This window comes from Pleurodeles waltl, chromosome 4_2 (genome assembly GCF_031143425.1).
Source record: "Pleurodeles waltl isolate 20211129_DDA chromosome 4_2, aPleWal1.hap1.20221129, whole genome shotgun sequence".
Lineage (NCBI taxonomy): Eukaryota > Metazoa > Chordata > Amphibia > Caudata > Salamandridae > Pleurodeles > Pleurodeles waltl.
In genome coordinates, this window is record NC_090443.1 from 744,297,014 (window position 1) to 744,324,906 (window position 27,893).

Consider the following 27,893-nt stretch of genomic DNA (forward strand, 5'->3'; position numbering starts at 1 on the left):
TCTTTTAACATTGCAATATATTCTTATTTTTATTGCTATTGTCTTTCAGTTACGTGCTCTGGCAGTTCTGTTGGAACGGGTAAGAGAAATATAATGCTTGTTTTACATGTGAAAGCATTAGAGGAAATTTAGTCAAGTTTTGGGCTTTTTTCTTGTTGTTGATTACAAACCATTGGGTTGCACTTTTATAAAATATAGCACTGTTGCACGTACTGGGTAGTAACCACTCGAGCACATAGAAAATGCAGTGTGTGGTAAAGTCAAATAACTCTTCAAAATGAGGGTGTGTTTGGATACAGGAGCTCCTTTTGGACCATATTGTAAAGGAGAATGTTTATGATGTGTTGAATCACAAACCACACTTCCCAAACAACTGATATTATGAACAAGTATTAGAACATTGGAATGTTGGTAGTTCCATTGCAGACAATTGAGTGCTCCTTGTGGCTGGTAAAAGCCCAAGCGTCAACATTCCAATGTTCTCCTCACGGAGCCCGAGGGGAGGCTCTGTGAGGACTTTGTTTTATTCATTAGAACATTCTCCCCTCTAGTGGCAGAATGTTCTAATAGCCTTAGAACCCGCTGTAGCGGGCTCTAACGGCCATTAAAGGCCTGCCCATGCTTCAGCTCAGGTCTTTAACAAGGGAGCGGGCCTTTAATTGCCGGTGGAGTCCGTAGTAGAAGTCCAGGGTAATCTCCCATTTATGTTTAAATCACACCAAGTTTGAGACAAAAGCAAGATTTAAAAATCACAGAATTGGGATGACCACACAAAAATCTTATTTGGTTTGATAAATACAATATCTCGACCTAACACGGAAATCCATTAGATTTACATTTTGCAGGACTATAAAATATTTCAAACCTTGAATATCTTAGCCAGTGTATAGGAGAAACAAGCAAAGGTCTGAATTTCCAGGTGAAAATGCATTGAAATATATCTGTGTATATCATTCTAATGTTTAAAGTCCATGTGAAAGCAAACTATTATAAAAATGTATATCAATTAATTTTTGGCAGAGGTGGCGTGGTTTTAAGGGCATGGTTTTTAGTAGGTCTGCGTGAAATTTCAATTATGCTGGAGTAATCAGAGTAATTTTGGTTATTTTGCATTACTCTTGTGACACAAAATTGCTGAAAATTTAATCCAGAGCAGAAGAGCACGAGTGGCTGCTGTGGTTTGTGTTCTGCTGCATTCAGTACTATTTTCATAGTGCAAAATGCATCCTTTGGTCAATTTTGGGCACAAAGTGCATTTCGTGCTAAGAAAATAACGAATAATGCATGGTTACACCCCGTGCATAATTCTGCGTAATCTTGCATGATTTTGCTGTAATATTGTGTAATAACGCTACTGCAAATTATTCTAGTCATGCCTGGAACTGCTCAGAAATGGACTAAGTCCTATACAGTTATTAAGCACTGTTAATATATATGTCAACAAATACACTTCACATTCCTATCATTAGTTGAACTGAAGTCTAGTATCATATGATACAGTGAGATGGTGATAGGATTTACATTTATTGTTAATGGTAGAAGGTGCTGGTCTCTTTCATTTTTTTTAAACATAATTGTTACTGTTTCACATGAAAATCACAATAAGTACAACAATGACATCACAGGCTTCGGCCTCCCTTAATATAGCACAGGTTAGATCATACAAGTTTTATTATCATTATAGACACAACCTCTTTTCCTGCCAACTTCTGTGAGGCTGATCCAGTGACGGCCTAGTGCAGGTCTCCTTAATGGCCATTAGTTCACTAGTTCACTAGTAGCTGCAAAAACACTGTTAGGAGCTCCCAGTACTAACAAACATGGCTCTTACTTCTCGTCCGATGATTAATAAATTTCACACAACACTGTACAGTGAGATTGGCTTTGATAATGAATCCCCAGAATGTTGATGGACAACCTGTCCCACTTATTGACAAAAAGTCATTATAGATCCTGATTACAAAATTAACCTTTTTCTAGATTTTGTGTCTTGATCAGACACTGAAATAAATGCACATTTTAACTATTAGTGTAATGCAAAAGAAACACAAACTTATCCTCCTACATATTAAACCACTCTTTTTAAAATGTAGTAGAATCTATTAAAGGTGGACTAGCTTGTTTCTGTCCACCTTAAGACAACACATATCTTATATCCTGCCCCTAGATGGCTCGCCAATCACAAGTTATAATACACTCTCAGGAAAAACGATCACCAACAAACACAACGTGATAACACCATTATGCTCAGTATACTCCACAAATGGAACATAAGTCTTAAGTCTTGTCTTGTCCTGACTTCTGCCCTGGACTTCCTCATAGAGCTATTCCTGGGTCTGACACGGGGCTGCTAAAGGTCTTTGTTTTTTGGATCTGAAACAGTACTGTTAAAAGCCATTGTTTCCTGGTTCTGACACAGGACTTCCAAGCGCCATTGTTTAATGACATAGGACTGCTAAAAGCCATTGTTCCCTGGATCTGACATAGGACTGCTAAAAACCATTGTTTCCCGGAAGTGACACAGGACTGCTAAAAGTCATTATTGGCAGCACTGTGTGGACGTTTAGATCTCCGCAGTTCTTAGACCTTCTGCTTTAAAACATCTGGTTGTTTTTGGACTAAATTCCTATAAAAACTAAATAAATATTTTATTTTAGTGATTTACAGGGGGAAAAGAAGTGCAGAATAACGTCCAAACTTTCATGCAAAGATCAGTCCGGGTAAACAGGTAAGTTTCCTTATATTACTTATCCATAATACTTCTGTGAAGAATACACATACACTTCAATCACACGCGTGTTTTCTGAGGGATTTATACTTAACAGGTCCATTTAGACACCGGGAACAAAAAGAGGTGACGGAGAGCAGGGGCATATGTTTACATTTCTTCAGTCTGGCAGAATTCGAGCAGCCATGTTCTTTATCTTTATATGAAAGCAGACTTATTTACATTTTTGACAGGCCCAAATAAAGGGAATTGCTAAAGTAGAGGCGCGACTGCACAAAAGTGTTGCAAGTCATACATTTCTGTGAAAAGTTAGAAATAGAACATTTTCCGCAAATCAGATGTTACAAGCATGATTTAGTGGTGGTTGCCACCTGACCTGTGATAGAAAGAGCAGAGGTAATGATTATGCCTAGGATTCTAGCTCAGCCAACTGGAGGGGGCCAGGTTCCCAACAATGAATGCCACTGGTTGCATCCAAGGCAAGTTGACGAATTTATAATTGACAACATTTTGGGGCATATTTACAAGCCCCTTGTGCCACCTTGCGTTGCCCTAGTGCCATTTCTTTTATGCTAACGCGCCACTACGGTGGCCTTTTCTCCGCACCAGATTTACAAAGTGGTGCAATGCTTGCATTGTGCCACTTTGTGATTCCTTGTGCCACATTATGGCTACGTCAGACATAGTGTCAAAATTTACAACATTTCACTGCACCAGTTTTTCCATAATTTTTAATGCCTGCCCTAGGTAGGCATTTAAAGTGACGCACCCATAGTAACATATGGGCCTCCCTTTGCTTTGCTGCACAAGCATCAAAATTGTAGATCCTAGTGCAGCAAAGCGCCACAATAGAGTAACATTTTTTGACGCTGTTGTGTTAATGACCGCACGGTGTGCCGTATTATAAATATGGCGCAACCATGTTGTCGAAAGGTGGCGGTCGGGGGACGCAAGAAAAGTGCTGCATCGGGACCTATGCGCCACTTTCTTGTAAATCTGCCCCTTTGTTTATTTGGCTTCACTTTCAAGAAGTTTTCAAAACGTTCATTGCTTTACTAGCTCTAGAGGTGGCAGAACTGTTGTACTACATAATATCAACACCAACATCAATAGTGTTTGGAGAATATCGAGGGACAATATATCAAATGGTAGGTACATATAAGGAAGTATAGATTTGCCATTGCTAGCTCCTCATCAACGCAGCTTGAAGATATATGTACCACGTAGGTACATATATGTGGTGTTAGATAAAGAAAATCTAGACTGAGTTACCTGTAAATATTTTTTTATATTTTGTCAATGATATTCTGTCGCATTAATATTGTGAGTTCGATATTCAGGGTGCACACTTGCCAAAACTACTTGAAGAGTCGTACTGTCTACAGTAAGTAAGGGTGGTTGTGTCCACAAATGGGGTAGGCAATGAGGTCCCTTGACCAGGCTGGGCTCTGTTTTCCTCAGATGGCCAACAGTGCAAAGACAGCTCTGTTACATGCTGTCCTGTTGAGCTGAACATAATTATATATATATGTGTAGCTATGTGTGATGTCTGTGTGCCCGGTGGCCCTTAGTGTCTGTTGCGGATTGGAGATTTGTGGTGGTCCTAGTAGTTAGAGGGGAAAGTTCTAGAAGCAGCTTGCTGTCCTGGCGCCCAGACTGTGTCGGGAAAAGAAGGTTGTGCAGAATACGAACCTTGACCCTTGAAGTGAACACAGGTGACCTCTGCATGTGGGAAGGTCAATCGCTTTGCTAGTTGGTTGTTTCCAGTGGGCACTTGAGCTGCATGACTGTGAAAGGCTTCAGCTGCTGCCAAAAGAAGGCAATGAGTTGATGGACATGATAACATGGGACACACACTACAGGCCTGGCAGAAGGGTTTATGGAAGAAGAAAGAAATGTTGAGTTTCGAATGATGAAGACAAAGGATATTGTTCATGTCATCAAGCTGCTGATGTGTACTAATAGTGGTACTGAAGGAATACTGATGAGGCGAAGCCAGGGACCAGTGAGGCTAATTGATAGATGTGGTGAGTGACTAAAGATTCTGGAGTTAGAGATGGCAGGCCAAGGTCAAGTGGAAGGGTGGTGGGCTGGAGGTAGAGTACAAAGATAAAGAATAGTAACACACCTAGCACCTTAATAAAACATCAACACACACCTAAAATCCTGAAGTTCAGTTTGGGGGAATTTATCAGGACATATATGTTTTGTAGAGGCACATCGCCACATGCCCAAGTAACCAACACAGCATGCCATTGACATTACCAAGTTCTATGACATACATACATATAAATAAATGCAGTGGTACAAAAACGTGTATTGCTCAGGGAACCATAAAATATAAAAAATATTTCACTCTTCCATGTGAAATTAAGGTTTAATCATCAGCCCCAAACCACTCTGCACAGTTTTTAGTATGCAGCAAATATTCAAATTATGCTGAACATTTACTGGCAGTATCATTTTCATCCATTTGAGCTAGCAATTGTTTTTTGTGAAATCTGCAAATGTAAATCCATAATCATACAGTAAGCACAGCAGCCATAGAATCACTTAAAATTATTGGCCCTCTAAATTATCCATTGTTGTGTCAACAATTTTATAATGAAATGTATACAAAACCTAAACATTCTTATTTCAGTCAGTGGCAAATATTAATTGTCCTTTGAAGAGAAAAGCTTTTTTCAAGGCAAATCCCCCAATAAACACATATTATAAAAAAATACATAACGGTTTAAATGTGTAATATAGCCCTATTTTGCCATCTCGAGGTTCTCGTGACGTTTACAAACCACTCAGCTTTCAGCCTTGTGGTTTATGATGTCATTAGAATTGCTAGATGGCAATATTGTGTCATATAACACTGTTACCCCTTATGCATTTTTGTTTACTAATAGTTTTGGTGCAGTTTTACAAATCAGCACCAACTTTCCAGAAAACATTTCGGCAAGTTTGAGTTCCCCATCTCACGTTTTATGCAAATCCATCAAGTGGGGGCAAAGGTCAGGCCCTGCGGCTGTGTACGGTTTGGCATCTGCAGCAGATTGGGCACCAGTCTTGGACGTAGGTCATGCCCTGTGGTCAGTGCCCATTGTGCACACCTCCAGGCTTTGGAGTATGGCCGCCTGTGGCAGGTTGGGATAAGCAAATAGTGTGGGATGGCCATCTGCAGCAGGATTGGCAGGCAAGACCACTAGGGAACACAAGCAGGAAGACTACAGGCATGAACATGAGATCAGTCAGAAACAACCATGGAAAAATTAGGAAACAGACAACAGACTGTACCACATCACTATATTATAACAAAACCCACAACCTTCCATGCCACACCTTTCTAAGCCACTTCACAGCATACAGTTCATGCAAACCACACAACAGAACATTATGCTACAACATTCTGATACCACAGATGCACACATGCCCACATACCACAGTACATTCTGCTTCTGGCTCAATTCCACACATTACTAACCTTGCCATGCTATTCCATTATAAATCACAACCCATTACACCACGACAGCATACCATTCCCAGTGCACCGTGTAACAGGAGACCGCTGCATGCCACACCACATTCCATTTGTACTTTCACACATCATTTACTTTACCAAACCTCCCCATACCACAGCCACACCATTGCGTACGACACTACACTTTACTATACTATAACACAGTCTAAAACACACTGCACAACCTCCTAAAAGACCAGTTTATACCACATCTCACCACTGAACAACATATCTGTCAATATGTATTGAAATCTCATCAAACTGTATCACACCATCTATACCAGTCCATACTATATCGCATCACAATAGCCTCATCAAATACCACCCACCAACACACATCACTTTACCACCCTACCAAACATCAAAACCACACCACACACACCACTATGACACAATTCAAAAGTCACAGTATATCTCATTATAGAACACCTCACTACACCTTTCACTGCTCTCAAAATAGGCCGTTTTTATAAAGTGGAGGGTTAACAGGACACCTGACAATTTATGGCAGGATTCCTGTTACAACTTTCTTCAGATCATCCCACCAATGAATGCGAGAACACTCTCCTCTGGACCATGCTGACAAATTGCAAAGGGTGCCAAGGGGCTTTTGAAAGCAGTAGATGATGTGCTATATAAAAACAGACTTAACCAATCATGGAATACCTTACTACAATTAGGCACAGGGGTAATTTTAATCACACCGGAGTACTCGGAGTAGGTTTGGTAATTCCGTGTTACTCTTTGATGCAGTGTTGCTGGTAATAATGCAAATATTCCCACTTGCGTTATTTTTTTAAACCCTTTATTTTTCAGCTTTAGAGAACAATAGGCAGTATTCTGACTAACACTATACACATTACATGGCAGTTTATATTGAGAAGCACTAACATTAAAGCAACAATTGCTCTGGCAACCCAGCTCCAGCACTTGGTGTTGGCTGGCTTCACACCAATCCTGCAGCCTAAACACCCTAACATTGCTGCGGTTAATCCACCCCCTTTCTTAATTTGTGTCCTCATCCACACTCACACCCGTGTCATTGCTGTCAGCGGATTCCGTGTCTGCATGTGGGTCTAAAAGCATATCATACACATTCCTCCATACCTGAAGGCCATCCTCCAATTCATCATCATGCCGATTCAGCTTCTTGTGCACCTCCTCAGCCAGTGCCCACTCCTGTATATCCCTGTGCCATTGTTCAACTGTGGGGGAGCTCTGACCTGGCCAGGACTTGACCCAATTGTAGGAATTTGTGAGACATCTTACAACCCTTTGGCCTCTTAACATAGCCGAACAAACAGTGTAGTAGTATACAACAAGCTTGTAAACGTGTGGTCCACTGTACGTCAATCACCACCTGTGCCCAGAAGTTCTGCACTATCCAGCATTGCCATGCCAGGTGCAAGAAGTCCGCCCCACCCACATTGCAGTGCAGGCAACTGTCCGGTCGGGTGGGGGATATGCAGCGAAGACACTTGGGAGTCACATACGTCTTGTGGAGAAAGCTGTAGTGTACCAGCTTAAAGTGGGCTTTACAAGACACTGTTCGTGTCAGTTTGCAGATGTCAGTCCATGCTCTGTCATTTAACGAAGACTCCAGGTCCATATCTCATGCAGCACGTGCCTGGGCTGCGGACCAGCCACGTCCACCCTGATTGCCCTGTATAGATGTATTATTAGGTGCCGACCTGCGCCGCAGAACAGTAAATTGTCCAGTGTACACGTTAACTGTGGTGCAGCAAGGTATGTTGGCCAGGTCAATTTGGCCACCTCACTCAGTCCAGCGTTGTGTAGGAAGTGTCCTGGCCCTAGTGCAAGGTTCTTGCAGGCTCGTTCAAAGGAGATGAAAAACTCATCGGGATACAGATCTCCCAACAGATCACAGCTACTGTCCCTCCAGGCCTGAAAGGACGTATTGTCCATCATTTGCAGAACTGGCACCACTATCCAGATAGGGAGTTCTTGGTTAAAGTAAGCTTGCCTTACGACCGTTGCTACATAACGTTGCCATATGTGTGCTGTCTGACGAAGAACATAGGACAGGGTACTTAGCGGCTCTCAACCCCTCCATTAGTGCTTTGGGTATTCAGTCTGTGGTTACCAACCCAGCTAGTAGGTGCTTCTCCCAGGTGTCCCCCCATCCAGCCATCTAGCTACATGTTGTAAAAGTACTGCATAATAGTACAGGTCAAGTCTTGGCACCTCCATGTCCTCTTCCTCGTATCGTCGGGTCAAGGCCACACTACTGCAGCTGTCCACCCACAATAATGATATGAGTTCAGAGTTCAGCTGCTTAAGGACCTTCTTGGGTAAGGGACAGAGCGAATTCTGCAATGTATACAGGCATCGCTGCAACAGCACCATTTTGGCCACAGCCAGTCTGCCCATCAGTGATAGCAGCAGTGTGTTCCAGAAGGCTACTGACTTCCGTAGGGCGTTGAGACCCTTATCCATATTTAGGCATAGCTGCTGTGCCTCAGTATGTGCAGCCTATATCCCCAGATATTGGAATTGTGCCAGTTCCCAATGCAGTCCCAAGCTCGGGAGGCGATCCAATGGTGTAGTGACCAAGAAGGCCAGGGGAAAGAGCAATTATTTATTGCAGTTGAGGCAGATACCAGACAGGTCCCCAAACTCATCTAAGAGTTGCAACAGTATGGGCAGTGCTACACATGGGGTAGCAATAGAGAAAAGCACATCATCCACAAAGAGCGATATTATGTGCTGAGCGTCTCCCAGATGTATGCCCGAGTCCCACAGTCTCCGGCACGCCCAGATAACCAGCGCCAGCTCCTTATCCTGGTGCTCCACTTCATGCAGGACATAGGTGAGACGTCTAAGGTTTATACTGGTATTCCGACCGGGGATGAACCCACAGTGGTCTTCGTGTACCAGCTGAGACATGTGGGTCACCAGGCGATCGGAGAGTAACTTGCATAATATTTTCACATCTGCGTTAAGTATGATGAGCATCCAATAAGCGTCAGAATTGGACTCAAACCCTCCTGGTTTGAGGAACATGCAAATCTCTCCCTCCCTCATTGACATGGGCAGTAGACCACTCTCACGTGCCTCCAGAAGAACCTCCAGGAGTCCCTGCATGACCATTGTCAAGAACGCCTGATAGAATTCAGGAGGAAAACCATCACTGCCAAGCGCCTTTGCCCATGGTCCATACTTGACACTATAGGTAGGCTAATAAGGAGGTAGAGTGGCTCAGCAGCCAGCGGCGCGAATTGTGGGTGGTCCAGACCCTCCAGGAATGAGACATAACTAAACGGAGATATGGCGGGATCTACAGCATACACACGCTGTAAATGCTACTGAAAGAAGCCTACTATCCCAGCCGTCATGGCAACTCTGGTGCCATCCAGCGATATCAGGTGTGTTGTCAGCAGCAGGGGGTGCTCCCTGCGGAGTATCCAAGCTAGCAGCCAACCTGACTTATTCCCCTCTCTATGCAGCCTCTGCCTGTATTGTTTAAGCGTATATTTGCCTAGTTGAACCCAAATGTATGCTATGCGTCAATGTACTGGCTGCTCCCTGCAACGGACATCGGTTGTGATTGCTCCCCACCGCCTCTTCCCTACTGGGCTTCTGCTAAAGCTGCCTACACACTCCGCAGATTAAGTTCATACAAGTGCCCCTCAACATCGCTTTTAGAGCCTCCCATTCAATGGCCCTACTGGACGTGGTACCCCAGTTGACCGTTGTGTAATCTGGCAGTGCCTGTGAGAGTGCCTCCCTTTCAACCAGGTCCTCCAGTATGTCTGCTGACATTCTCCAGGACGAGCCTCTTGCGCACATTCTCCCCAATGCACAGCACAGCTAACAGGGGAGTGATCTTACAGGAAGTGCACCAAGTGGGTCATCTCAATGTCTTCCACCCGTGGGAATCCTGCCACTAGAATCCTAATCAGTCTACCTTATGTATTATGCATGGTGGAATAACAGGTGTATATCTTCTGCGCTGAGTAGCTCATCCACCGCATATTGTCAATGCCCATGTTTGGCATCACCCTGTGGCTGTCATTAAAGGTTTGGTACCCATCCTAGGGGGGGGCCCTGTCCAGGTCGGCGTTCAGTATGCAGTTAAAGTTGCCCAGCCACAGGAGCGGTATGTCAATGTCATGCATTAATAAGTCTTGCATGTTTTGTAAAAACGTGGAGTCATCATTATTCGGGGCATAGGTGTTCAATAGGGTCAGGGCATGTCAGTCCAAGGACCCCCGCAACAGGGCAAATTGACCACCCACATCAGCCCCCGTATGCATGAGGGAGAGCGGGACCCCTGGCGCAACTCAGATTAGCGTGCCCCTGGAGTACGTTGAGTAAGATGAGTGGAATACCTACCCTCGCCATTTCTTGTTGAGATGTGTAGCACCTGCATTGTCTAGGTGCATTTCCTGCAAGCAGGCTATGGAGATTTTATGTCACTTTAAAAAAGTGAGTACCCTACTCTGCTTAGTGTATGCCCCTAACCCTTTGACGTTCCATGTCAAGTGTCTAAGGTCAGCCCCATCATAATTTGTGGCATCTAATGATAGGCTCCCAACTCTCCACCATGTGCTAGTACCCACTGACTGCTGCAAGCTGTGTAACAAAAACGTGCATTGCACAACAAACCCCCACACCGACGGACATAGTTCAACCTTGGAACTATGTATACCCACCCAATGCATGTGCCAGGATGTGCGCAGCATCCCAGCCAGTCCAAAAGGGATTGGTGAACTCACTCCACCGGCCAGCCCCCCGGCCAGTCATCCTCCTTCAAGGGAGGCAGTACTGCACCTAGACATCTCTGTGCATGTTCCACCAACAATCACCATTGCCCTACTTAACTCAAATGCGCAGGCTCTCATACCCCTGCGGGCGGCACAATGATGCGGACATCCCAGTAGCACATGAGGCAGTCACTCTCTGCATCAACACCCCCAGCCACCCGTCTCACCCCCTCAGCCTTGTGCTCAGCATGCCATCATACCAACAGAAGTATAGCAGTATCCACTTTCCCACTCAGGCATCACCACGCCCCTTCTCTGGGGCAACCAGGGTGTCAGGCACAAAGTCCAGCATTGGGCTCAAGGCCCCTCTTTCAGTTCCATCAGCCGCTGGCAGCAAGTTGATATCCTGCACCTTCACTGTGCTGAGCTGCATGGTGCTGCCCTCACGTACCATGAGCCTCCTGTCCCCCAGCGGGCTGGTGCTGGGGGTCGTCCCTGGTTAAACTGCAGCAGCGAGACTCCCTCCCACCGCTGGTGCCCCAGGTTCGTTTTTGGCTGTGTTCAGAGTGTGGTGACACTGTCTCCCCTCGTATCTCTAGCCATACCCACACCTCTGGACTGTCGAAGAAATGAACCTTCCCTTGCTCTAAGACCTTCAGTTTTGCCAGGTACAGTAACATGTACTGAAGTTGGAGTAGCCTCAGTTTCTGTTTGACACCAAGAAGTGACCTGCATTGCTCCAGCACCTGCTTAGTATATTCCTGATAAATGGTTACCTTGCTATTGCCGAAGAGTGGGGCCAGCCCCTCGCTGGCCACATGAAGGACGCAGTCCCTGTTGCAACAGTTGAGGATTTCGGTGATTATGTCCTCGGGACGGTCCCAAGCAGGGGCACCAGTGCTCTGTGTGCCCTCTGCACCACGAAGAATTCAGGGAGGCCCGATGGACTGAGTACAGTGCCCACCCAGTATTCAAGAAACTTTTCAGCAGAGCCCCCCACTGCCCTCTCTGGAATCCCCAGGACACAGATGTTACTGCACCGGGAGCTGCCCTCCACATCCTCCACTCGTTGTTCCAGTTCCTTTGTGATCATAGTCATCTGGGCCTCCTGACATTTGAAGGCAACCACCTCCTCCTGCAGGTCTGCAATATTACCCTCTGATGCTTTGACCTTGTCCGCTACTGTCTGCAGGTCTGCCTGCAACAGATTAAGATCAATCAACACTGTCTCTATTTTGTGTGGCGGTTCGCTTCTGGAGCCTTTAATCGCAGCTAATAGGTCCACCTGGGAGGGCTTCGCATTCTCCTCTGATGCTTCCCCCACTTCGGTCCCATTTGCTGCATTATTCTTTAGGTGGGCTGTCACGGTGTGGTATAGTGGGTTATAGTATTCGCTAGATTTGAACAGGCTGACTTGTCCTTGCCTGTGATGCGCGGAGGGGAGAGGTTTCCCATACTCCAGGCCACAGACAACGCTGGGTCCTCTCACCAACTATACCGCAAGGAGCGCGAAGCAACAACCACCACTCCTGCAGTAGCATCAGCTCTGGGCAGCCGAACATGTACAATCGCCGTGGCAGTCTAAGCAGGCCAATCCCCCTCCTCTATGAGGAGTTTCACAAAAAGCCCATCTGCCCCTACAGTCACACCAGGAGTGCTCCTTACAGTTCAGGTTTCCGCGATGGTGTTGTCACTGCACCAGTGTAGTGTCTCTCCTGATGAGGTTAGGGTGACACTACTAGGGGCTAGAGGAGGGCAGAGCGCACCCTTAGATTCCTGATGTGTGCTCAGGGGAGGAGACACCCATCAGCCCAGGGCACACACACATTGTTCAGGACTCCACTGTGCCAAGAAGCATCCCCTGTCCTGGACAAGAGGCGCAACATGCGTCAGCACCTGGGTCCCTTGTAAATTCTCCAGATGGTTTGTCAGTTGGTGAAGGCAGGGTCTTTAACAGGTACAACCACCCTAGGCCACTAAGGCACCAAGGTGGAACCCCCCAGGTGGCTGCCCACCAGACAGTCAATGGGGGAATCAATGTGTAGGAGTACAAGTACCCCCACCAGGTTGAAGCAAGGGATGTGGCTGGGGCCCAGCCAGGGATGTCCAGCCAGTAGGTGCTATCAGGTGCAGGCTCCCAGTCACTATCCGGTGGGGTGGGGGCACCAGTGCCACAGCAGGAACACTGCGACTGCAGCCAAGCACCCGCTCCCCGCCGCTCCTCGTATGGTTGGACCACCAAGATCAGCCCACCCCGTGATACTAGAGGCCCGAAGGGAGACAAACACTTCAGTACAGGTCTTGGGGCTGCACTGGTAGAAGGTCTGATCTGCCACTGAAGCGCCCAGGCAGCCGGCTGTACTAGCTCCACTTTTACGAGCTCATAAAGATGGCAGCGAAAATTTAGGAAGACTCCACTGGGATACAGTACACATCTGAGCACCGTGTGCCACCCGCCCATCAAGGCACCACTGTCTGCATCTTGGGTCCCCCACTGGCAGCCAGTTCACAGCTACAGCAGAACAGTTGTGTCAAGTTCGTTCTTCCAATGGGTACGTTGGGACCCCCTGAACAGCTGCGGTCCAGCGTCTGTTCGGTGTCTAACGTGGATTATCTTGGCAGGCCTACTGGCCCCCAGGGGACTGCCAACACCACCTCACCAGGGGCCACTGCCCAATCGGATGTTCTTGCCACGTTGCAGGCAGGGTGGAGACAGAGGGTGCCCCTCCAATCCCAGTGCCCCTGGCAGTCTCTGGGCTGTGGCTCCAACCCTGCTGGGCCCCTCACCTCCTTGTCCCGCCCCTGTTGAGCCCCCAGGGCAGTTGCAGGGGGAGCAGAGCGTCTTCAAGACCTCTCACTGGTGGGCAGATCCGTTGTGTGAGCCAGGCATCAGTTGTTGCTCACTACAGGAGGCCACTCTTTACTCCTTGCCACATGGCTCAGGCCTCAATCATTCTGCCCGCTTCACTTGAGTAGTCCGGGACCCTCAATTGCAGGAGTGGGGCACCACACACTGTCAGTGTTTCTGGGATGGCATCATTTTGCGATCTGTAAACAGGATTCTGCAGGATTAAAGAGGATTAATTCATAGAAACTGGTCAGGAGCTCAGGAGTTCACATTCTGTTGACCATGTATCCTGGTCACCTCCGCCACCCACTTGCATATTTAAGAGTAATTTGAGGAAAGTGATCCTACCACATGTAGCGAGTGCGAGTGGCTGCTCATGGTGCTGTTTATGTTCTGTTGCATTTAGTGCAATTTTCTTAACGAAAAATGCAACCCTGCATCCATTTTGAATGCTAGAGTGCATTTTGCTGTAAAAAAACAAGTGATATATGCTGGTAGTAAATTGGAGGAAAATCCTACTTAAGTGCACATTTAGCGAGAGTAAGTGGCTGCTTGTGCTCTCTTTTCACATTGCGTTGCATTTAGGGCTATTTACTATAAAAAAGAGCATCATTGTGCCCATTTTGGAAGCAAGGGGGCATTTTTGTGCCAAGAAAGTAGGCTAAATGCAGAATTACTCTTCTTGTGTAATTCTGTGGAATCTTGCCGAATGTATAGGCAATTATGAGAGATTACGCTGCATGGAATTATGTGAGTTACGCCCACCGATAGCTATAATATTATTTTGTGAACAATTTTTCCACTTCTGAAGTATTTCTAATTTCCTTGTGTTGACCGTTTATTATCTGACTGTTACCAGAGACTGACTTTCTGCAGTGCCATTTTTAAAATGTGCTAGCTTCGGGACTGCTGCTGCACATTATAATGAGTGAGTCCACTAACGTGTGCAAATCTAGCCTTCCTGAAAGTAAAGGATATGTCATTCACTGCTGTGCAGAGGGAATGGCAGCAGCTTTTCCAGCTAAGGGAGGGGAGCTTACAGGAACTGCAAGTGCACACAGCAGCTCAGATGTATCACCTTGTTGAGGAGAGGAGGATATAGGCAGGGGGCAGTAATGAGATGTGAACAACGGCAGGACAAGAGCAGAGGAACAAATGGCTGGAGCAAGTGCATGACTGGGGGCAAATAGAACTCTACCATTACAGTAGGGTAGGGCAGCAGAAAGGAAATGCCCGGTCAGGAGAGAGAGCAGGAGCATGGCAGATGAATTGAGAGCAAGGTACCATGAGGTGGAAATTCCTTTCACACCCCTTATTCTGGGCTATAGAGCTGGGACAAAGACAGTGAAGCTTCCAGTGGGCATGGAAAGGGTTCTGACAGTAGTCTCTCGAGCCACAGTTGGCTCTGAATCTGTTTGACCTTCACATCTACTGTTGACCGAGTGAGCTTCTGCGACATAGTCACCCTTGCACATGGGCTTTGTAAGGCTGTACCAGCTGACGCAAGCCTGTGGAGGGGACCAACATCAGCTCTGGTCTTTTGTTTGCCTTTCCACTCACTGGCATTTTAGTGCATCTGGTAAGGGGAGCAGGCTAGGACCTGGTGCTCCAGGAGGCAATAAGGAGAGTGTGGTTGAAAAGGTGGCTTGTGAGGTGGAGGTAGCCCCACAAGACAATCTTGACCATGTCCTGGCATGCTAGATTTTGGTAGGGAGTCAGAGGAAAAGGAAGGCTTGCTGGTTTTGTCTCTGGGTCTCCTGGGCCTTTAATGGACAGAAGGATTACAGCAGGTGCTAGAGATTGGATGGTGATGATGATAATGGTGGTGAAAGTGGTAGTGGTGGTGGTTGTGATGATGGCAATAGTGATAATAGTGGTGGTGATGAGAGTAGCAGGGATGTTAGTAATAGTGATAGAGATGGTGGTAGTAGTGATGATTATGGTGATGACAGTGGTGATCATGACACTGGTGGTGAAAGTGGTAGCAGTGGCATTAGTTCTAACCCCTCCATAACCCAGGCGTGGGAACTGAAGTAGTGGCTTTATAACAGGACTCTGACCATTAGAAGTCACTTTACACACTGGACTATGCCTCTATTTCACACCCCCTTGACTAGTAGTGGGTCTATACATGTGATAATCATGTTGTAAGACCCCTTGACCAACCTTGTAATGGAACCTATGATATCAATCACTGCAGCAAGGCTATGTGATGTGCACTCCCAGTAAGGGACAGGCCAAGATTGTCACTTCTCCATGGAGGAATGGGTCCCCAAGTCCAGGCCAGCAAACTCCAGCCTACAACAGGTAAGTACACATATAAGGTAGATAATACATGGATTACCACTTAACATTACAATATATACTGGCATTCACTCACATCACACTGTCACTCACTATGTCACACATACTTAGGTCTCTACATACACATAAGAAGACTACGCCCAGTGTAATGTGCCACATAGCCATACTGCAACCATTGCATCCAGGACCAATGTAACACTGTACAGGGTGCTATTCCGCCATTTTAAAATCTTTTACATTCGTCCCCACACAAAAGGCTACTTGTGTCAGTCAGAACTGATGCATCATCTCTGATTTTTGACGCACTGCCGAAGTGGTGTCAGTGTAAGGGCAACTTGAGCAATGCGCCACTTTTGAGGCTGATGCATTGCGGCATCCTTCCCACAGATGCATCAGAATTTCTGACCCAACCTTGGGTCCTTATGCCATGGTGCCTCGTATTGTAAATATGACGCATCCATGATGTCATAACCTGTAATGACGAGGTGCAAGAACGTTTGATGCATCGCTGCTGCAAAGCAGTGATGCGTCAGTTCTTGTAAATGAGACCCGTAGTCTACGATTTTGCTGTGATAAATGTAAATTCAATTCCTAAAATAATATTGTCTGTGAAATTAAATAATGAGGAACCTAATTAATATATTTACACTGTCCTCTAAGCAATCAAGAGTGTAAACACACCCTAAAATCTATGAAAATAGAAACATTTCGAGAATAAAATATATATATTAAACTTGCAAAAAACTTTTCAAAATTACAATTATTGAAAACTTTTAATTACGACATATCACAAAACAGTTAAATTCTCCAATGCGCCGAACTTACATAGTGTCATGATGCAAGGCAATAACTATGAAACCAATGAGACCGATTACAAGAAATAAAATCCAATAGGGCTCGGCGAGGGCAATCTAGACTAGAACATGAGGCATTTATCTTTGAATACACATCAAGGAGATACTTCAGTATTGTTCAATGACACTTTGACCCCTTAATTAGCTTAGAATCCAGATGTGCCTCTGTTTTCTCCCTTTCAATGGTATGAGTAAATATGTGTCTCATTCATCCCACATAAACACTCTCTTGTACATGAAGCCTGCATGTCGCTGGCTGCTGTAATTGGAACAGTCTCGCATGACTATTTAAGCAAGAACTGTATTTGCTTTACCATTGATTGAGATTTGCATGTTTTATTATGTTGAACTTAGCTCTGTTTTTTATAAGCGCTTCCCTCCCATCTGTATAAGGGTGGTTGCATCATACATAACAGTACCGTTATTAACTAAACACAGAATTTGCGAAAATAAAATCACGTTATGCTACCACAACTGCATTTTTACAGTAGTTTGACAGGAAGTCCTTAGACATTGTACTGATTGTTTTGAGATATTGTATAATATCCTATGTGACTTTTAGACGACACAGAGGTTTCTACAGGGATGCCCACCTGGAACAAAGAAATGCCAATATTTACCTTTGGAGGCAAGTTCAACTGCAAATAATGCAGTATGTAATTTTACATGTCATTAGGCTGTCGGGGACCTCACACTCGTTAAAAAACATGCTGAGCCCACAGCAAGTATGATGTCTTTTCCAGGGCCAGTACAGACTGCTCAACATGAGCTAGCTCAAGAGCCTCCATCTGGAAAAGGTAGAACTGAAATCGAGGGGTTGTTCTAATGGTCCATCTCGGTAATACCGAGCGGTGCCATGGCCCCCACTTTCTCACCCACACTTTGGAGAAATGGGAATTCAGTGTGAAAGTGATCAGGTGCCCAAAGCTATGAAATATTTGTGACTTTCCTGACAATCCATGTGTGACAAAAGGGCGTAAAAGAGAAGCTGCAACAAAATATCCCAGTGACAAAAGATCCAGCCTAAAGAAATGTAAACTGTGCAACGAGTGACATGAGCAATCCTCTCATGTAACTACCCGACAGCTAAAGAAAGGGGACCTGAAATTATGTCACGCCTTTGCCTGGACGTCAATAATATGTTTTGGGTCTAGAATTAAACGGTCAGAGCTTCCTGATCACTGATCTCACCACATCTTTGTTTGAACATGGGATAGAGGACAGCCGCAGAGCAGACCAGTTTGAAGGGACAGCGATGTATTTTAAACTATGGGTGGATAATGGGCAATTCTTTCGGAGGAAAGCCTAAACGAAACCTGAGGCGATCTACCCAAACACAGCCAATCATTAGCAGATGAACACATATGCCAGCATCATCAGCATACATTGGTTTAGTCCCATTGAAATGCCTTTGAAGGGCCGGCATCGTCCATTGACACAGAACACTTATAATATGCAGACTTTGATTCAAGAGTAACAATATTTTCTTAACCACTGGCACTTAAGAAGATCTATTGGCAGAGGACCAAGGAGCACCAGGAAGCAAACACTTTAAAAACTGAAGTTTTGCGACTTCCCTTGATGTGGGGAACACTTATATGAGTTGAAGGCTACCTTGTTATTTCATCTAGAGTGTTGGGCTCCTTTTTGTATTAGATGACCACAGTTCATGTTATGTAGCATATGTTATGGAAGTGCAGCATCTTCAAAGTACACATCCTCTAAACATATCTTAGACATATCTGGGTAGGATGGCTCCAGGGATACTGATGCTACTGCAGGGATCTGTGTTTGTCCCCTTGGATACAGATTACGAGTATTGCTTGGTCCTCTCTGCCTTTCGTCCTCCAAGCAAAGACATAATGCTTGCCACTCGGTTGAGTAATGTTTGTTATACAGCACCAAGAAACTCCTGGGTGAACATTTGAGTTACCAGCAGACATTATATTAGGTTATACAAGGAAACAGAATGTGACGGAGCTGAGAACTGTGTGATGTTGGGCCTCTACCCACTGCTATGACGTCAACAGCCCTAGCGCGTCGTCAGAGATGCACATATGTTCACAGCTATGGGGTGCGCAGTCAGCATGAACCCTCTCTCGTTTTTTTATTTATACGTTCCACCATCCCCAGTGTCAGGATATAGGGATGCATGGTGGTACACCACAAGCAAGGCGATATGAGGTATATTAAATAACTTCACAGCTTACATTTCAAGAGCTAACTGGAAATTAGTAAAAAGGAGCGTTTCTGTCATGGTATGCAGCATTGTTGCTAAAGTTCAAGATATGCTTGGAACTCAGCACCTTGAAAGAGTTGTCCATTGTCAGTCTTTAGGCCTGTGGGGACTCAATACGCTATTATGTTTTCTCTTGTGTTTGATGTAATGCCCTAAAGGGTCAAGGGTATGTCCAGGTGTGGGTCCTTTGCGCACTGTGCCACTGGAGCCAAGCTACCCCTGACTGAAGAGCCCCATTGAGATTGAAAACATTCTTGTGTTGCTTATGTTCTGGTTCAAAGAGGCTGTGGCTTGGCAATTAGGACTGGACTGTTCTTAATGGAGCAGGGTCAAAATACATTTACACATAGATGTATCAAACTGAGGTGGGATGGTGGATAAAAGAATGATGGATTGAAATGCTATCCTGAGCAATTGCTAGTGGTTAGACTTATTGCAAGCATCCTCCCATCACCTTTAGTGTGTTTGATGTGACAACGAAAGAGCCCAAGGGTAAGCCCAGATGTGGGTACCTTGCTCAATGTGCCATGGAACCAAGCTATACCAGACTGAAGAGTCCCCCACAAGACAATGCCAGTCTTGGGTTGCTTGTGCTACGGTTCAGAGACAACCTGGCTTGCCAGTTTGGGCTGGGCTGTTCCTATTGGAGCAGGGTCAAAATTTATTTGCATATAGCTGAGTCTAATCCGAGGTAGCATGGTGGGTAAAAGAACGCCAGGTTGCAATGCTTCCCAAGTGATTGCCAGTGGTTTGACGTATTGCAAGCATCCTCCCATCACCTTTTGTGTGTTTGATATTTTCTGTGGCTTCGAACGGATGGATCAGTCTCTGTCGATCAAATGATTTTATTCACTGGTAGCTTTGTGCAGGCCAGACTAGAAGACCAGACTACCTCCTATCAGAAAGTATCTCCCATTGACAATGTTCTGACTTTTGGTCATTGTGTAGTGCAAGCTTCTTCAGTCAAGTATTTGTTGTCCCAGTGGCTTGGCACAATCTGCCCTCGTTGATCGCCTGTTCTGGGATCACATACATGTTAGAGAACCATGCTTTGTGGTGTAGTCTTGCTTTCATTTGCGATGTCTCTCGTGACCCTGATGCACCAACAATGTCAACATAAGCAAGATGGACTGAAGGATTGCAATGTTGCACCACCTTACAACTAGTCCCTCGGTGTTAGTACAAAGTTCATGCCCCACTCTCACAATGCTGATATGGTGCCTGACTAGCCCTATTTCGGACTTGCAGTCCTGATATTAACGTTTTGTATGTGTAGGTGTTTGCTGCCTCTACTGCCATTCGTAGGCATTTATCTTCAGCTGTTCTCTCAACAATTTCTTTCAGCGACAAGGTAGGGCAGGCGGTTTGGGCTATGAATTGCAGATCTTCTTCCATCTCTTATACTTGTGAGTTGTGAGGGTGTGTTTTGGAAGCGGGAGTCTTTGTGAGTAGCTAGCAGGATTATTGCACAGCAACAGCCAGATTAACCCCTGACACATGAACACTACATGATCTAATGTGTCACATTCGGCCTCTTGCCCTGGTTCGAAATTGTGTTTTATACCTTGACATTCTCCAGGTATTGCCCACGGCTGAGACAGTCTGCAAGATAGTCCCAGTTTCATGCAGGGCTATCCCCTCCAGCCCACCCACTTTCCATTCTGGGATGTGTAGTTCTTTTTGAATGCCAGTATAAAATATGAACTGCAAATCCCAACATGCAAAAAGAAAACTTGAACTTGATCAACTACTCACGCATAGACCCGGGAACACCTGAGAACGCTACCTTGTTTGGAATTTTGCGGCTGGATGTTATAATATGTCTTTTGCTATTTTGATAAGAAAATTAAATTAATGCTTTTTCTCCTGCACAATATCTGATCGATCTCATTATCTTTCTTCACAGCTAACAAGGGAGGAACAAATCGACTTCCAGGGACCATTCAACTGGAGAAATATACATCAGCTTTAGGGAGACAATATACATTTTCGGGGAGCAGTGCCTTTCCATGGTCATGCTACTGATTATTAATACTGAGGGACAATCAGGGTTGAAGTGATCCTCAAAGGCACCGCAGATTGTAAGAGATCCGGAGCACTGCCTCACTTCAGACAGAAGACAGGTCATTTTACTACAGTTTATGGATGGACAGATTTTAAACTCCGTGGTATTTGTCGTCCTCCTGTGATTTATGAGTACTTTAGTGCAGTGAATGGGCTACGGAAAGTGTGAGAGGCCTTAACAAGTAGATCGCCACCATATTTATGCCTTAATCAGACCATTAGGCATGTCAAGCAAAGCTACTGTGGGAATATACAATACTCTTCATTTTATATTTTTATAAAGTGAAAACAACTGTTGCCAGTGGGTCCAAGGGCCCAATATGTGGCCATTTGAGACTTAAAATCTGCCCGAGTTGCATCTGTCTTTCCTCTACCTAGTGGCTTCTTAAAGACTACAAAGTTAAGCTTCGACTAACCCCAGACACTGCTTGTGTCTCCATCCACTCCCCTTCCTAGGGCACACTCATTTTCAAATCCATGTTGCTGATAAGCCTTGACCAATCTCCTTTCTACTCCCATTCACTTGTCCAGCCAGATTTCCTGGCAGCCTCTCAAACCTTCCGCTTGCGTCTCTGTGTTCCTCTCACACTGCTGTGCCCTAGTCTCTCCTCCATCCTCCTGCACACTTGACACCCGTGCATCCTTTCTACTTTCCCCAACCCTCTCGTCCCTTCTCCCACCTGCTTCCCATCTCTGTGTCCTTTCTACTTCCACCCACTATCTCATGCTCCCTCCTACCTCCTGACTCCCATGTCTGTGTATAATCTCTCTCTTTTTCCCAGCCCATCTCCCAATCTGCACTCCAATATCCCACCCAATCTCCGAAAACAATGATCCCAACTGACTCCTAGTCTAAATGTGCAGTAAAGAAGTCAAATAGCCATCCCGTATCCCAGCAAAAAAATGGGGTATCCTAAAGTGCTAAGAATGACCAACGTTTGATGACATAAGACGCTTCATCCAGTGCCTTTCCTTTCTCCTTCCCTAATGCATCAACTGCCTCTGAATTTGGCAATTTCTAAATAAAATGGAGGAGTACACTTCCCTGGTTGCTTCAATGGACAAGACTCCTGAGTGGCTTTTAACCGTTGTAAAGCTCTATCCTACCTATTCCGTTACGTGGAAACATTTGCCCTCCGTGCTTCTGATCTCTTCATAATGGGACTGCGGCAGCCGTCTGAACCTTTGACTTTTCCGGACAAGTCTAAGATTCTGACTGCAGTTTCAGTCCTTCTTAGGTGAGCTCATAAGTAGGGTATTAACATCCATGAAATGCCTTCTCCCACTTTGAGTAAGTTAGTGGTTAGTGACCTGTGCCTGCATCAGTACATATAAGGCAGTGCAGACTCGGATCCTCCTTCCCAGTACTACCCTACACACAACAAGAGCATGACAAATATAGACTTCAGAAGACCTAAGCCATGTTAATGTTGGGTACGAGACACCTTTAGTACTACCAATGCCTACAAGTCATCAGTTGTCCTCTCTGAAACAGTGCCACCCTCTCCAATGCCAGACAAAGCCTGGAAACTACCAGGAGCAGAGCAGAAACACAAGTCGCCCCTACCTGTTAGCTGGCAGTCCGCGAGGTGCCTTCTTGTGTCACTTTTATTAAAGTCCAATGCCACACTCTTGTGGTTGAAGGTCAGGCAAAGCATATGAAGGTAAAAAATGAGAGAGATCTCCTTAAATAATGATGTTGTGTGATAAAGTGTTATCTGACGGCTATGTTATTTTTCAGAGGTTTTTGCCATTTAGACAACTTGGAGAAACCCTCAAGAATAATAAAGTAGTATGTGAATTTAATATGCATTTGCCTTTGCCACAATGGAATAAAACAAAAATCGTGTGGGCAATATGGCACAAACAAGTTACTATATTTGGACCTAAACAGACATTTTTTTATCGTTTTCATTAACGTTTCCATACAAAAGTGGTTATTTGCTTCAGCCTAGTCTGCTCATCTGTTTCATCATGGCAGAAATGTTCTTTGGACAACAAGAAAAGTACCACTTACTTACAAATCTCAAATGTAATTCCTGATTTTTGCATGAAAGAAAAACAATGTGTAACAATAAACAAGAATTACTTGCAACAATTCGTATTCATGTTGTCTCTTTAATGTTTAACCTTTTAGACGAGATCTGTAATACATAGAATGATTTCACTGGGGTGTATGGTGGGACAGAAGACCTAGCAAATGTAATTGAATGAACTGTGACCCGGAACAGGAATTCACAACTGTACCCTTTCACAGATTCGCCATTGCTTTGTGAAGTGTTTTTCTTAACAATAGATTGCTGCCTTTAGAACATAGCTCACAATTCTGCAATATCTTGAGGAGCATTTTAATGCTAACATAACCCGATTGGAATCCTACTACCCATAAGGTCTTCAGCCAGGCGCGCAACTCCCATTGGGCAAAAGGAACTTCTGCCCCCAATTCGACCCCCACCCCCCTCCACGTCGTGGTCAGAGCCCGGGTTGCAGGTTCCTCGGTGCTTGCCTCTGCCTGAACAGGGCACTGCTTGAAAAGCCAGCGTCCGACTCCGAGAAAAAAATTTCTGTGTTTTTTTAAGAGACACTTTAGCTTTTCCTGCTGTTGGAAAGGAGGAGTGGAGGTCAACAGTAAATAATGAAATGCTAGTTCACAGAGCCCATGGTGGGGGCTTTCACTGTGCAGGGCCATGTGCTTTAGCATTTCTCACTGAGACAATGATTGCCCATTAACACTGTGATGAGGGAGGCAGCAGTTGCAACTGAAAGGCGATCCCTGTTCCCAACCTGGCTGTTAACCTGAGACCTTCCAGTCAAAGAAGGTACACAGTATTGTATTCAGGACAACTGAATTATGCAATTGTGCGGCTACAGCATTTTTCACATTACCATAGACTTGCTGCATTTGCCACATAATCCATCATATGCGGCATATTCTGTAGATTTTAACAAAAATATATTTATTTTCTAAGTCAAACGGTTCAAAAGTCACTAAATACGCAGCAACACGTGTTGCTGGGCAGTGGAAGACCCTTCACAAAGCTTGACTGGTCACCTATCTACTGCTTACTGCTTTAATTGGGTATCAAACTGGTACTAACGAGGTACAATTAATGCCCACACAGTGCTAATAAGTGTAAAAATAACAAAGTAATGAATAGTTTCCCATTACGCTGCAAAATTTGCCTTTGCTTGCCACATAATTTACTCAACCCTGCTGCATTAATTGGCCCTCCCCTGTCGCATAATTCCAGTGGCCCTAATTTTATATAATTGCATTTATATGGTTCTTAGTACCCTTGACAAGAGGGAAAAATTGCTATGTACATGCAACAAAAGAAGAGAACGTTTTTCTTTTTTTAAATGCTATTGCTTTGGTTCAGTGTCCATCAAGCAGTCCAGAGTTTTTTGCCAACCACATCTTGCATTCTGGGGAGCTTGTGTTTTTGGTCATAAAAATTCCAAGTACTGGCTAAAAAGTCAGAACATGCAAAGTGTTATTGGAAAATATGGGTCTGTGCAGCAGTTACCTTGTTTTGGTGGTTGATGGTAGGTGGGACCAGCACTTAATAGTGGGGGCAGGGACTTTTAAAAGATGGTCCAGAGGGCAGTCTCTGAGCAAAATGCTCCTGGCTGCCTGTTCTATCCCAGAAGGAAGGTCAACCATGGCCCAAGCATTGATTTTGCCTGTAAATCTTTCAGGAAGGATTGGCGTCAGGGTGGTAGTTTGATAATAATGTCATGTCACACAGTTACTTTAACAGCCTGGCAGTTACTCTAACACTCACTACAAAGGCAGCAGAGGAGAGCAGCTCGTCACAGTGCTTCTCTACCTCATGATTGCAACCTAGCTCAGTTTGGGTATGGTGGGACATGTGCACCACAGTAGGAAGAAACATGGCTTGCCATATTGCGCTACAACTTATCAAAGGATGCTGGGTGCTGACCTCATATACTCTACCCCAAAGAACCCCGTGTGTGCCTCTTGCTCTGGGTATTTTTTAGCTGAACTTGTCATGTACAAACAAGTGGATCTGCATGGCACTGTGCATGGACAGCACCTGGCACTTAGCCCACCAAAGCTTTCTGCCACAGCAGATGGTGCCCACCCTGCCTTTTTCTACACTATGCCAACTTCATCTGGCAATGTACTACTGTGTGTTAATGCACCTTCTACTGAGACACAGTACAGATACTTCCCATTGCTTGAATGTCTGCATGTAGAGGGGATTTTAAAGCTCAAGTGTGGGTCCAGAAACAACATTTTACATTGACACAAGTGATGGACTCTCCGAGGTTGAGTGGGAATGACATCTGGACAAATAGATTAAACCAACCCCATTCTGCATTAAAGCAAATAAGTAGCCGGGGGGAGGAGCCAAGATGGCGACCGGGAAGGACGCTTGATTAAGCGCTCCTCTTGGGCTCGCCACGGAAAAATTTGCGGGGCGCTCCTGGGGCGCCGCTGCCACATCCCTGTGGCGGGATCCGCTTCTGCGGCCGCTCTCCACTTGCTGGTGGCTCCAGGTGCGTTCGGGCGGCCGGGCGGAGGTGCTGCCGCGGAGCGGACCGGAGCGGAAAGCTGCGGCCGCCATCTTGTCGGCCACGCCGGGCTGGTCGCGCCCCCGGAATCTGGAAGAGAGGTGGGTGCGCGGAGCCGGGAGCGACCCACCTCGCGAGGGCGTTAAGCCCATATTCTGACTCGCCCCCCCCCCCCCTCGCCAGGATATCGGACATCGGGGCTCTCCCCCCCCCCCCCTCCGCCGGACGTGGGGAGTTCCGAGGCACAGCGGCGAGCCGCGGCTGGGAACGAGCGAGGAGACGCACTTCCCCCCCGCAAAAGGCCTTGTGGGAGTACAACAATAGGCCAGGGGCAAATTCGCTCCATGAGCGGGTCGGGACCCGCTCCCTGGACCCCCCCGGATGCTTCACAAGGCTGTGGAGCCTGCCGGGCGGCTGTGAGCTCGGCCACAGCAGCCGTGCCCTCTCCAGGAGGCTGCTGGCGTTGTCTTCTCCTGAGGTGGGGTTTTGCACCAGATTGGAGGTCCTGACGGTGAGACGGGTGCACGGTGAGGGGAACTGGGAGTCATTGCCTTTGCCCTGTGCCGACTACCCCCTCCCGCCCACAAGGGGGGATGAAGGACGGGTGACGAATCCTTACGTGGGCCACTGGGGGTGCCTCCTTTATCTCATGTCTGATGGCGCGGTGCGCCCGCCCCGGGAGTCGTCTCTGAGCCTGCAGCTGGATATCGAGGCCACCACAGACGTGGTCCGTGCAGGGTCAGTCAGGATCAAGCTAAGCCATATCCTCTGTTAAATGGTGCTGACCTGCACCACAGGGTGGAATAGCGCTTAAAGAACTGTGCGGGCCCGTAATACACTAAGCTCGGGAACGCCACTCCCCTACTCCACACCGAAAGAGGACCTAGAGCCTGGAGCTGGCTGCCGACCGGGGGCTTGTGACACGTGTGTGGAACTAGCGACGGGAGGTACTGGATCGCCTGAATAAGATCTCGCTTAGAGGACCATCAGCAGGGCCGAAGCCTCAAACACTGAAGTCTGCACTGGCTTGGCCACGCGGGGAATTGTATGCCCTCCTCGCTTGCAGGGCCCAGAGAACGCAGGTGTGCGTGTGATTTTAGGAGGAATCAGGCCGCAACAGATAAGTCAAAATGGCCGGAAGGCCCAAATCAGCTAAAAACCAGGATCGGAGCACGCAAGGCCAGGCACCCGGAGATCAGCAGCATACGCCCTCTCTGCAGTCATTGGAGTCCACGCTCATGTCCCATTCCTCACAATTCGAGAAAGTTCTGCAAGCAATCATGGACACTAAAACCTCACTGGAAACCAGGATAGACACGGTATCGCAAGATCTGAACATCCTTAGAGTAGACCATGGCAAACTATCTGATAAAATGAAGACAACGGAGGCGGCGCTAAGTGAACTGGCCCCCACGGTAGCGGATAACCAAAAACAAATTCTCCGCCTAGATGCAGAAGTTAAGTCACTGCTGAGAAGAGCAGAGGAGGCGGAGGGCAGATCCCGCCGCAACAACATACGGTTTCTCGGTTTTCCTGAAAAATCTCTGGATCAAAGCTCAGAGCTCCTGTTGGAACACTGGTTAATTAAAGAGGTCTTGAATGGAACTCCATCCAAATTCTTCTCAGTGGAAAGAGCATACAGAATCCCCGGACGCCCCCCGGCACCGGGCCAACCTCCGAGACCACTGATAGCTAGGTTCCTAAACTTCAGGGACCAGGATACCATACTCCAACAGTTCCGCAGCAAAGGCCCATACAGGTATGAGGATTCGACTGTTCATGCTTATCCAGACTTCACTCAGGATGTGCAAAGGCAACGCAATTCCTTCACCCAAGTCAAACAACGCCTCCGGGAGTATGACATAAAATATGCATTAATGTTCCCCGCTAAACTTTGCGTAATAACAGATGAACGCACCCATGTGTTCACCTCTCCGGAAGATGCCTGGACGTGGATGCATGCCAAAGGCTTCGCCCAACCACGCGAGGCAGCCGGTGCTGACGAGAACTGGTCAACGACGAAACCTATGAAACGATCTAAGAGGCACGCCAGGGGTCAACCCACGGAGGAACAGGCTGCAG

At 46.2% G+C, this 27,893-nt stretch overlaps 1 protein-coding gene across 1 annotated transcript in view; it reads left to right on the forward strand.

The window, feature by feature from the left end:
- The window catches only part of FNDC7 (fibronectin type III domain containing 7), a 50,643-nt gene extending 27,273 nt beyond the window's left edge, over nt 1-23,370 (forward strand). Inside the window, exons 9-11 of the mRNA XM_069232400.1 lie at nt 50-79; nt 2,658-2,728; nt 21,115-23,370. Of these exons, the coding sequence (XP_069088501.1) occupies nt 50-79; nt 2,658-2,689 (62 nt within the window). The 3' untranslated portion in view covers nt 2,690-2,728; nt 21,115-23,370. The remainder of the gene's footprint in view (nt 1-49; nt 80-2,657; nt 2,729-21,114) is intronic.
- Nucleotides 23,371-27,893: the final 4,523 nt, after the last annotated feature.